This window comes from Protopterus annectens, chromosome 15.part0 (assembly GCF_019279795.1).
Source record: "Protopterus annectens isolate FY-2018-M chromosome 15.part0, PAN1.0, whole genome shotgun sequence".
NCBI classification, from domain to species: domain Eukaryota; kingdom Metazoa; phylum Chordata; order Ceratodontiformes; family Protopteridae; genus Protopterus; species Protopterus annectens.
This window is the reverse complement of record NC_056749.1, coordinates 70,804,468-70,816,784: the sequence shown is the minus strand read 5'-3', so window position 1 is coordinate 70,816,784 and position 12,317 is coordinate 70,804,468. Positions and strand designations below refer to the sequence as shown.

Below are 12,317 nucleotides of genomic sequence, written 5' to 3'. Positions count from 1 at the left end.
TTCTATTCTCCAGATTGTTTGAAAAGACAAAATTATCACCCTCCTTGATTCTAAGTAGAGGCATATATTGTCCATTGAATATTTTTTTGTTTACCCCAGACCAAATATTTTACACCAAGGAATGGGGGTAACCATGGGACTTAAATATATCAGCCAAAAACGTGTTGTTTAATGCAGTAAGTTTTCTATGTGGTCCAGTCTGTATTCAGTGTATTTTTTTCTAAATATTTATTGCAAAAGTAAAAAATGCTGCAGATATGGCACTCTTTTCAAAGCAGTCATGGCAGTGACACCCTATAAAGAAACCAATGTGTACCTCTCAATCTTCATGTTTATTTTTTTTTTTGTTCAGTCTCACCCACAATTTAGACAATCAATCATATAGCCTTTAAGGCTCTGTGTTGTAATAATTCACTGGGGCTACTGTTTGTGTGAAATAAAGTTGAAGCACATTGATGCCATTTTTATCACAATCAGACATCAGAGGTGTACACAGTCAACAAAGTGGCTATAACTGCTACTTATTGAAGTAATTGACTGGCCCTGTTTGTTTGAAAAAACATTGAAATTTACTGCATTGGCCATTATTTTTTCACAGACATCTGAGCGGCTCACTCTCAACAAAGTCATAGTAATTGCTGAGTATTAGACCACTGCTATCATTTTATTACATCAAAAGAGTCTATGAAAAAAAAGAACTGATTCTGCTATTGTGATTAAATTAAACAGTCAATCTGGCTCTATAGGACTAGTATGCATTTGTATGAAGCAAGTTAGAATACTTTGCTGTTGTCTTACAATCAGGCACCTGACATTCATGTACACAGTTAATAAGGTGACTATATTTGATAGACAGTGAACCCATCTGTGCATAAAGGTGAAATAGCTCTGCTGCTATTTTATCACAGCTAAACTGCAACAATCACTGGACTGATGTGACAAGAGAAGTGTCACACAGTGCATTGCATTGGCTAAAACCAGTGCAAAATTATTCTTGCTATGGCCTATGCATGTGTGTGCATTGGAGTTGGGGTTGCAATGTACCTAGGAGTAACAAGTTGACTGTCATTTCTTTCATTTTCAGTCATAGTTTAACATCAACATTGTACATTATAAATGTATGTTCTTGGTGGTCTGGTCGAGTTGTATGTGAAAGCAACTGATTACTGGCACTGTGATGCAGCATGTAGCATTACCATCTCACTGTGTTTGGTTCTCTGGTTGAGATCCTGACTGTGGTTCTTTTTGTGTAGAGTATGCAAATCTTCATTGTCTCTGCTTGGGTTTTATGCAGCTACTCCATTTTCTTACAAACCACAAATACATGTCATGGATGAAGTGGCTTTACTTCAGTTTACCTGGCATGCATTGTGTGTATGTCGACATTGTATGGTAGAACTGCCTTGCCAGGGACAATGTTAGTGCTTGTACATGTGCAAGCATGTGTTAATATGTCTATGTGTGTGTGAAAACATGTATGGAAACATAGTATCACTGATTTTTTGTTTTTCTCTGGTCACCCACAGTATTGACGGGCACATATATAGATACTGCCATATGTGTATACAGTATGACTCCTCAACCCTATCCCTAAAAAAAAACGCTTACTTGAGAAAGCCCTGCTCAGAGGTGTAGAAGATCACAATAGCTTCTTTGGGGTTGAATGAGGACAAGTGAGGTCCTTGCATCTCTAACTTTCCTCTTGATTAAACCTTAGAGCTATGCACAGTAATTTGCTATAAACAGGCATTTCTTGGCTAGTTGTAAAAATAACTGTTAACAAGTAATAATCTTTAATTATACAATGACCCCCCATTAATATTCTAAAACGTGCACACTGATTGGTCAGCGTGCCCGTTGTAAATCCGACTTATACTAATGGAAAAGGGTCCAGTCACCCGGACTTTTTCCATTAGTATAAGTCTTTACTTTTTTTGTGTTAGGCAGCAATGGAGAACGGAAGAGCTCTGTTGCTGTAATGTCGCTGTGTGAAACCCGTTTGACATAGCGAGATATCTTTAAAAAAGCAACGGAGAAAGGAAGATCTCCGTTCCCTTTTTTAAAGCTGTCTCACTATAAAAAAAGCAACGGAGAAAGGAAGATCTCCATTCCCTTTTTTAAAGCTGTCTCGCTATGTTAAACTAACATAGCAAGACAGCTTTAAAAAAGGGAACGGAGATCTTCCTTTCTCCGTTGCTTTTTTTAAAGATATCTCGCTATGTTAACATAGCGAAACAACTTTAAAAAAGCAACAGAGATCTTCCTTTCTCCATTGCTTCCATTACACACAATTCTGATGTACTGCGTAGCATACTCATGCACAGTACATCAGAACTGCTCCAGGATACCGGACAGCTGCAGAAGAGCAGCACGGAGGCATTATACAATGCCATTATTTAAGAAAAGTAAGTATTTTTTTTCTTAAATAATGTCATTGTATAATAGCAACAACCCACTTCTGGGTGTGGGTAATGCTGGATTTACCCACGGTTGTCAATGTTTGGCCACTCAGACTTCTCCCTCATGACCAAAACACACCAACCGTGGGTAAATCCAGCATTACCCACACCCAGGCATGGGTTATTGCTTAAAACATACAGCATAAAATACATCACTGCACATCTAGATCATCATAACTTCTGGGAACATGCCATCCCCCAGAACTCCCCTCCCCCAGCTTTAGTAAGAGGATCCCACCCTCAACTTCTGCTCTGGGTCATGCCTAGTCTACAACTGAAACTGCTCAGAGATATGCACAGAAGATCACTATAGCATGTGCAAGGTCTAGCTTTGGACAATATGGTCATTATTCCTATTAACATTCCTCACTATCAGACCTTAGGAGTGTGCACAGGTGCCTGTTGTAGCCTGTCTAGGGGTAGTTTACTGCCTAGGAATAACAGGTTGGAATACATTAAAGTGATCATTATTTTTTTTTACTTGCCTCACAAACATCAGGCATGTATGCAGTTGGCTATCTTTTAGGGGTAGGCTTAGTCTTAGCATTGAGGAGATATGCTGTATATGTCTGAGATAGAGGTTCAGATATGTTACTGTGGGCATGTGTTCTTTTGCCATTGCCCCATTCCAGCATTAGAGGAATTCACAGGAAGGTTCTGTCCTTTGGTGGTAGGCTTGAGATGGCATGCTATGCATATATATAACAGTAACAACTTGAGGTAGATGACTTTGGCCATGTGTTCTTTCACTTTCATCCTATTCATAACACCAGAAAAGTTACAGAATCTGACAGTCATTTTTGAGGGGATGGAGCGATATGGAAGCAGCTGCTATTACCAAATATGATTAATGTATCCTCTCAAGCATTTTTTCTCAGTTTATTAGGGACAACTATTTTGTCAGCTTTGAACATTAAGCTAAGGTACAACTTATTTCTTCCTTTAAAGAAAATAAATATTCTGTGCTCTTTATTTTTATTTTGGCCAGCATTGATTCAAAAGGTTGGGAGAAAAGCAGTGAAATGCACCTCAGAGCATCTACAACCCTTTGGCTTCTGGGGGTCCAGCAGTCTTTAGACCCCCCTACTTAGATCAGTTATTTCCTTCACAGTTATTACAGTGCAGTATTGGCTTGTTAGTGACATTGAAAATATGGAGGAAAACCCTGAGAATAAGACAAAGTGTGAAACTACAAGAAAGATGTAATGTGAATGGTGCAGTGAGGCCAGAATAAGGAGGGTGCGGTCACTGGGGGAGTGTGGAGGGGAAGCAGTGGAGAGTGGGGATGGGGAACACCATGGACCCCTTTCCTTTGGAGCCTATTTCAGATAAGGCTGACTTTGTCACACTGTGTAAATGGTAAAATATCCAAATAAATTAAACTGTAAATATGATACAGAATTGATAGCATGTTTGTAAACTTTCCAACTGTTCTATTTTAGAAATTACCGCACAGACAGAAGCGTGTGAAATTAGACAAGACTGGAAGCCTTCATTTCTTAGCAATGAGGAGTTCACTCAGTTGATGTTAGAGGTAAGAAATATTGCATAACCCTTTCCCTTTTTTTGACTAGAATAACCAGGAAAATACAGACCCTTAGTGAATGTCATTGCTTTGCCAAGGTCATTTTGCTGTTCAGACCAGAGTGGTATTTCATTTATTAATGCTATAAGTAAGTATTATAAAACATTTCCATTCCATATAAATGGATCTGTCAAATATCACCACTTACCTGTTTTATAAAGCTAACATCTTAAGGTCTGTTACATATTTTGTATAGTAAATGTAATAATAAAACATGTTAAAAGTGCTTTATATTCACTGTCTTGTTTTCTTAGAGATTCAGACAAATAGGATATTAAAAATACAGTTAGACTGATTTACGCATCATGTGTTGTTCTTGGATGTTGCTAACTGGAAAGAAAGAGGCTTCTGTTATAATGCAGACTCTTATAAGAGCAAGCAAAATAAAAGGCAGTCCATATAAGTATTGATATTTATAGCAAATGGATAGCTGGTTGTCCTGGCTTCTAAAAGGCACTGTATACTTCCTACATATTCATTTTATTACATATCTAAATAAGCTAAGATAGATGCATAGCAAAATTCCCTTATTAGCCTCAACAAAAAGTTGAGATCCCTCATCAAAACTCCAAAGCCAGATATGAAGGCAGAATTTCAGCAGACACTAAAATGAACCACAAAGCCTTCTATAGTTATATCAAGGATCTCCATGGCAATACGCAGATTTGCTCTGAGTTACTGCACAATGGTACCTCCTATACCGAGCCAACAGATATTGCCAACATACTGGCCGACAGATTCAGTGCCAACTTTACCCCCCCCCCCAAAAGACCAATCTCAATACCAGAAGAATGCCAGGCACCCAACATTACTGCAACACAGGTTAAAGCTGCATTGTCTATGGCCAAGAATACAACTTCCATGGGACCTGACAATATCCCTAGCTGTGTTGTACATGAATTACAAAGTGAACTGGCACCACATCTGTGTGCTCTGTTCACTCACAGCCTCACCTCATGCTTTGTCCCTACCGAATGGCACACCGCTACAGTCATCCATCTCCATAAAGGAGGAGCAACTACAGACCCTGGAAATTATCACCCCATTAGCCTGACAAGTCTGATATGTAAGGCTATTGAACGTATCATCATGGACTTAATTAGCAAGGATATAGGGAATCTCCAAACTCTAGATCCCACGCAATTTGGTTTTGTGAAAGGTAGATCATACCTGCTCAACCTGTTTGATTTATTTGGGTCAGTCACCAGAGCAGTGGATGAAGGTAAGGCAGTTCATACAGCCTACCTCAATCTGGCCAAGGCCTTTGATATCATTCCTCACTCAGGAATTATTGATAAACTCAGCAAACTAGGCATCAGCCCCTATATTATTAGGAGGGTTGCAAATTGGCTCACAGATGGAACCCACAGTGTAAAAGTAGCTGACTCCAAGTCAGACTGCCAACCAATCACAAGTGGAGTCCCACAGGGATCGGTCCTGGGTCCTCTCCCGTTTGGCATCTACTTCTCAGAAGTCTAGGCCAACATGGAGGGACTCTGGCTGACCAGATTCACAGACGACTGCAAGCTGGGAGGCATTATTAGCTCCCCACGTGATGCGATGCAGACATCCTACAGAAAGGCCTCACTGAGACCAGTGACTGGTATCGCAACCATGGCCTTAAGCTCAATGCCAAAAAATGCATAATCATCCCCTTTGGGAAAAACTCAGTTCCCACTAATTACCACATTGATGATAGCCCACTGAACACTGAAGGCATTATAAGAGATCTGGGGACACAGGTTGACAGCAACCTCTCCTTCGACCACCACATTGCCACTGTGGTCAGAAAGTCCTTCTATATGGCACATCTCATTACCAAGGGTTTTGCATCCAGGAAGAAAGAGGTCATCATTTCTCTGTACTCTTCCCTCATTAGACCAGTAAAAGAGTATAATGCACCATTTGGCATGTACCTCACTAGACACGTGCAACAGTTGGAAAGGTCACAAAAGTACCTCATGAAGAGGATACTAGGCCTTAAACACATGTCGTACAAGGACAGACTCAAAAAACTTCAGCTAGTCTCTGTCTCATATAGTCTACTAAGAGGCGATCTCTGCTTGACTTACAAAGCCATGTCTGACCCAGTGCTGTTAGAAATGCTACATCTGAAGAAATCCCAATCCCTCCGCACCACATGCTCCAGAGACCTGAACCTCATTACCACAGTCAACAGAACATGCCGGAAGAACAGGTTCATAACCCAGAGACTGCCCATGCTCTGGAATAGACTTCTCATACATGTCAAGCAGCGCACCTCACTAACCCTATTCAAGCAAAATCTTGATGAGTGGATGGGTAATAGAAAGTTCACCCTGGGGATCACTCCAGTGGCTCTGCTTGATAGAGCCACTGGGAACTAACAATGGGCAGCACAATGCCAGTGCACTTCTATGGGTTAGGCTTGTAAAGACCCCAGGGCCATTAACCTAGTACAGACCTATGAACCTATGAACCTATGAAGCAAAGATGCTCTGCAGAATATATATCTTAGTGATCTTTCTTTTTCATGCAGTGGCATTTTATATTGGAACAAATACTTGTTATACAAAAAACAGTATTTTCAGTATTTCGCAGTTGTTGTTCTACAGCATTTGGAGAAAATAAACTGATTGGAAATGAATACACCTGTCTGATATTTCTCAACATAAAATGAAAGCATGGAGCTGAATTTCCCTCTTAGACACAAACCTCTGGACACACTGTTCCTTTTCTATATAGGGCAAATGTTGTCTATCTAGGTTTGTTTCTGCTTCATATTATATTCAATAGTTCATTAAACAAGCCAGATTGTACTAATGCAGCTATATATCTTTCTGCTCTTAAAGAAAACAACTTAAAAGAAGGCATTTAATTTAAAGAAACATCATTCTGTTTAACTGACTCCAGAAACTTGTTGTGTCATAGGGGGCCAGGTCAGGACTATGTGGGTCTAGCTTCCCAAGCCAGTGCTGACAGCCTCAATTGGCACATGTGATGGGTCATACATGTGTGGAATGAGCTGGCATAGGCAGTCCTTGTAGTAAGGCAAGTGATCATGTCTCCACCAGGGGGCAGTGGTCACGTTCATTAACAAAAAATGTTCCCATTGCTAGAATACTGGTGAGAGCACAAAGCACCCTTATGGCTGCCTAGATGATGGCTCCATAGAGGCTTGATGGTCAGCTGGCATGGACGCAAAAATGTTACAATAAGAAAAGTTTTTATAGCACTGTTTTGAACACTAGTTCCAGTGCATCGGTACATATTATGAAGGGTTTACTAATGTCAGAAGTAGCTAAGAAAGGCTCCGAGCATTATGTTTCCTTGAACTTCCTAAAATCATTGTCTGCTTCTATGTTCCACTTTGTATTGAGGGAAATCTTCACTCCTGTTGAGATCTGTGAAATAGCATGTCATCATTGTAGAATGGGGCATAACATTATGATAATATCCCACTAGCCACACAAATGTCTTCACTTGTTTGTTATTTTTTTTTTTTTAGTTTCTGTGATAGGCCATTTATATGTAAGTACTAGCCTAGCTGCCTTTGCGGGCCATTTTAAACTTAACCAATTTACTTTTTGTTGCTTGAATTAAGCTATCCCATTTTATGTTACATTGGCATTATCCATCCAATGCTCAATAGTTATATATATCCAAATGTGAGAGTGATTACTCACTGCTCACTCCGCTCCCCATACCCTACCCCCAAATCTCACGCACCCCCAGTGCATCTACACTTATACTCACCTAACCACTCCTACTTACTTCCTTCCTACCTATTACACCCCTCCCCTTTCCCTACCACTCCTACTTCCTCTTTATCTATAATACCTCTCCCCTTTCATCACCATCTTCTACACCCCTATAATCTACCTCCTCACACCTCCCTTCATATTTAACAACACAATATATATTTCTAATCCCTTCTCCCAACACTACATATTCTACTTTAGCTAAGCCTCAACATGCTTACAAAACTTCTGTCATTCTCAATCCAACTATTACTACTTCTGAGCCTTACTTATATCCACTACCTTTCCCAGCCCAACACCACAAATCACACACCATTACTTCACACAACCAGCTCACTCCCTTCAACTCACTTACACTCATTTCTCTCAATCTCCTCTGGACTATATCCCATTAAAAACCATCTATTTTTTCACTACAAACTAACCTCTACTTATAAACTCTAACCTTCAATATCTACTCAAACCTGAAAATGTACAATATACAAACAAGGCAATCCAAACATCTCATCAGCATAATCCAACACCTAACAACCATACTTCTATCTGGAGATATACACCCTAACCCAGGCCCAAACACCACTTCCCCTACATCTAAATCCATCCTATTTGCTTCTCTAAATGCCCAAAGCATAGTTAACAAAATCCCCAATCTCCATGCCTGGCTTCTCAACAACAAACCTGACATCTTAGCTATTTCTGAAACCTGGTTAAAACCTCATACAAAAGATATTGAAATAGTGCCACCAAACTACTCTATCGTCAGAAAAGACAGGGCCCACAAGAAGGGTGGTGGGGTAGCTCTACTCTACTCATCCACCCTTTCCATTACTCCCTACAACAAACGCATTTCTCACTTCTCCAATGCAGAATTAGTACTAGCTCTATTTCAATTAAATAAACACAAACAAATTTGCATAGCCTCACTTTACATCCCCCTGGAGATAATACCTCTGTACTTGAGTATATCCTATCCTGGCTTTCTACCAATATCAGTAATTAAACTATTCTCATGGGAGACACAAATATCAATTGGTCTTCCATTAATTCTCCTACACACCCCCTAAACATCAACCTATATAAGTACTCTCAGCTAATCAACCTCACTACCAGGCCCTCTAAAGACTTCTCCAGTGGCAGTACCCTAGACTGGATATTAGTCTCTCACCCCCACTACTACACTGATAGTGGAACTCTTCCTGACTCCCTCAGTGACCACCTTCCCATTTTCACTAGACAACTTCCATCTCCATTACATGTAACTCATAATTACATCAGCACTCGGAACCTTAAAAACTTCAACCCAATAACCTTCTCAGACTCCCTAAAATCAATAAATTGGAACCCCCTAAAAACCCTACCCCTGGACAATGCTGTTGCACACTTCAGTACAACTTTCCTTAAACTACTGGATAGTTTTGCCCCCATAAAAAACAAAAGAATACGAAACAACACAGCCCCCTGGCTAACAAAACACACACTAACTGCCATGCGACTTAGAGATAAAACTTGGGCACAGTACCAAAGAAGCAAAACTCCAACCACCCTTAATGAATTCAAAACACTCCGCAATACCATTAAAAAACTTATCACAGCAGATTGACAGAATTACTTCTCCTTTCTCCAAAACAACCACAAAACCAATCCTCAAAAATTCTGGAAAGGCATCACTACCCTCCTAAAACCTGGCTCAGCAGAAAACCCAAGCCCAGACCCAAATGCACTAGATATAGATCTGGCTACTCAATTCAACTCTCTTTTCATAGACTCTATTTCCAAACTAACCTCTTCCTTCTCTAATAACACCTCACCCCCTACTTCTGCATCCCCCCATTTGTCATCCCCTTCATCTCCAATCTCTCAACTCCCACCATTCTCCCTAAAACCCATTCCTACTTCTACCATAAGAAAACTCCTGCAAAAGCTAAAACCATGCATCAATGCCCCCAATAACATTCCCTCATCCTTCCTCAGCATAGCTGCCGAAGCCATTGCCTTCCCCATCAGAATCCTAATCAATCGTTCTATCCAAGAAGGGCTTGTACCCAAACTCTGGAAAAGGGCATTCATCATTCCCCTGCACAAAGGAGGCAATAATAACAATATTACTAACTTTTGTCCCATTGCCATCCTCTCTCCTATATCAAAACTCCTAGAGAAATGTATCCATCTTCAACTCCTTCCCTATCTCTTAGATAATAACTTACTAACTCCCACACAACACGGATTCAGACCTGGCCATAGCACCATGACTGCCCTTCTTTCCTTTCTGGAAACTGTAAATAAAGCCAGAGATTCTGGCTCTACTGTATCTACGCTCTTTCTTGACCTCTCTAAGGCCTTTGATACTATCTCTCACAACCTTCTCCTAACTAAACTATCTAACCTAAACCTATCCCATTCCTCTCTCAATTGGTTCACCAGCTATCTCTCCAACAGGCAACAAGCTGTCAAGTGGAAAAAAGCCATCTCCTCTTTCCTTAACACACCCGCTGGTGTCCCCCAAGGTTCCATTTTGGGTCCTCTCCTTTTCAATATATTCATAAATGATTTCTTCCACTCAATTCCTCATGCTAAACGTATTCAATATGCAGATGATTCCACAATTATCTGTTCAGCCACATCCACCCCTGCTGTCTTAAAACTGACACAAGACGCCTTCTCTACCATGGACAATCATCTAGCACTCAATGCATCAAAAACCAAACTTATGGTATTTACCCCCTCAAAAACCAACACCATTGATAGAAAACTATTCTCCATCACCAGCCAGAATAACACACCTCTTGAACTGGTATCTGAAACCAAACTACTAGGAGTCCAGATTGACGACCAGCTTAAATTCAATAACCACCTACAACTAAACATAAAAAAAACCCCACCAAAAACTTGGCATGCTCTACTGACACAATCGATTCCTCACTACATCTACTAAGCTCACTCTTGCTACTACATTTCTCATCCCTTCCCTCCTTTATGGTGCCCCTCTGCTAACAAACCTACAATCCTCTCTCAAAACTAAACTGTCCTCTTGTTATAATAAAATTGCCAAATTTGCAACTAGCCACAAATCATCTACCCATCACTGTGTATCTCTCCACAAACTTAACTGGCTAGAGCTTCCCAACCATCTCTCCTATACTCAGCTTACTTTTGCTCATAAACTAATTTTTCATCCCTTCCTCTGTCCCTCTGTCAGCTCTACATTTAAAATGCACCTGCCACAAAGAATCCTAAGATTTAATAACCAAAACCTAATAGGACTGTGCAAACCCCGTCACTCTCCAGGACAAAACCTCCTGTCCTTTGCCCTGGCACGCCTATGGAACTCCCTTCCTCCCTCCATCCGTATCACCACCAACCTCCCTGCTTTTAAAAAATCACCGCACTCACATCTACCATCCTCATGGGAATGCTCCTGCTCCCACCCCTCCTAGCCTATTCTTCACTTCCTGTGGGCATGAATGGGCACAGGCACAGCAGGATGCCTCGACGACATTTGTAAACATTTTGTCTTCACACTAGGAATGTGTGGTTGACAAAAATTGTGTAGGTGTACAAAAGGTATGTGAGGATCTAAAACCATTTAAGGGACAAGCCCGGTACCAAGAGTGTTTAACCAAATTGTCTAGAGATTTATTAGCCCTGGAGAAATCTTTGAAAAGTAAACAACTTCAAAAGTTTAATCGAGATATTAAGGATTATGAGCGTGGTACACCCTTTGACCTCAGGAAGGGTGTTAAGTTTTTTGAGGGAGGGGGTAAGATGGCGAAAGTAAAAAGGAAAAGACCCAGGTCAGTCCTTAAAAAATCTGGCATAGAAAATAGCAGTACTTCAGGGGAAGAATCATCAGTTACTGATGTGTAAAAAACACTTATTCAGGGGTTACCCAGTTCTAAGAAACAAAGAGGCATGGAATTCCCTTTAGGCCAAGATGACACAGAGGGGGTAGAAAACAACAAATATAAGCAATGCACAAATATTGTTACAGATGCTGGGTCACCAGTAAATATGGTGTACAATGTCCATAATATCTCTTCTGTAACTTTAACAGAAGTAAGGGAACAATTGCTTAATAAAGGACTTAAATATATACCTAGTTTCTTTGTGAATGAAGATAGTGTGGTGGAGGATGTGTTGGCATTTTGTCAGTTACTCAATTTGAAATTGTACTTTCGTCCCCAGAATGGGGTCCAGAGATCTACTGAATTTTGTTTTCAAATATCCAAGTTCATGCCCTCAATAGATAAACATATGGCGATTTTTCAAGAGTCAGTTATAAAAGACATACACTTTAGAAATTGTGAAGGTTCAATATTGAATCAAAATTTGACAGTTGAGGAACAATAGGCATTTACGAATTTAAAAGACAACACTAATATTGTTATCATCCCAGCAGATAAAGGTGGGGTGATAGTGTGGTGATAGTGGTTATGGACACTGAAGACTATGTATTAGAGGCCCGTAGACAGCTAAAGGATGCAAGACATTACATGCCCATGCCACTTGACCCCATCTTTTGGTTTAAGATTGATA

General features: G+C 40.3%; 1 protein-coding gene across 1 annotated transcript in view; it reads left to right on the top strand.

Annotated features, from left to right (window-relative positions):
* The window catches only part of LOC122789623 (circadian locomoter output cycles protein kaput-like), a 1,222,827-nt gene that overhangs the window by 412,445 nt on the left and 798,065 nt on the right, over positions 1-12,317 (top strand). Inside the window, exon 4 of the mRNA XM_044057016.1 lies at positions 3,902-3,993. Within this exon, the coding sequence (XP_043912951.1) occupies positions 3,902-3,993 (92 nt within the window). The remainder of the gene's footprint in view (positions 1-3,901; positions 3,994-12,317) is intronic.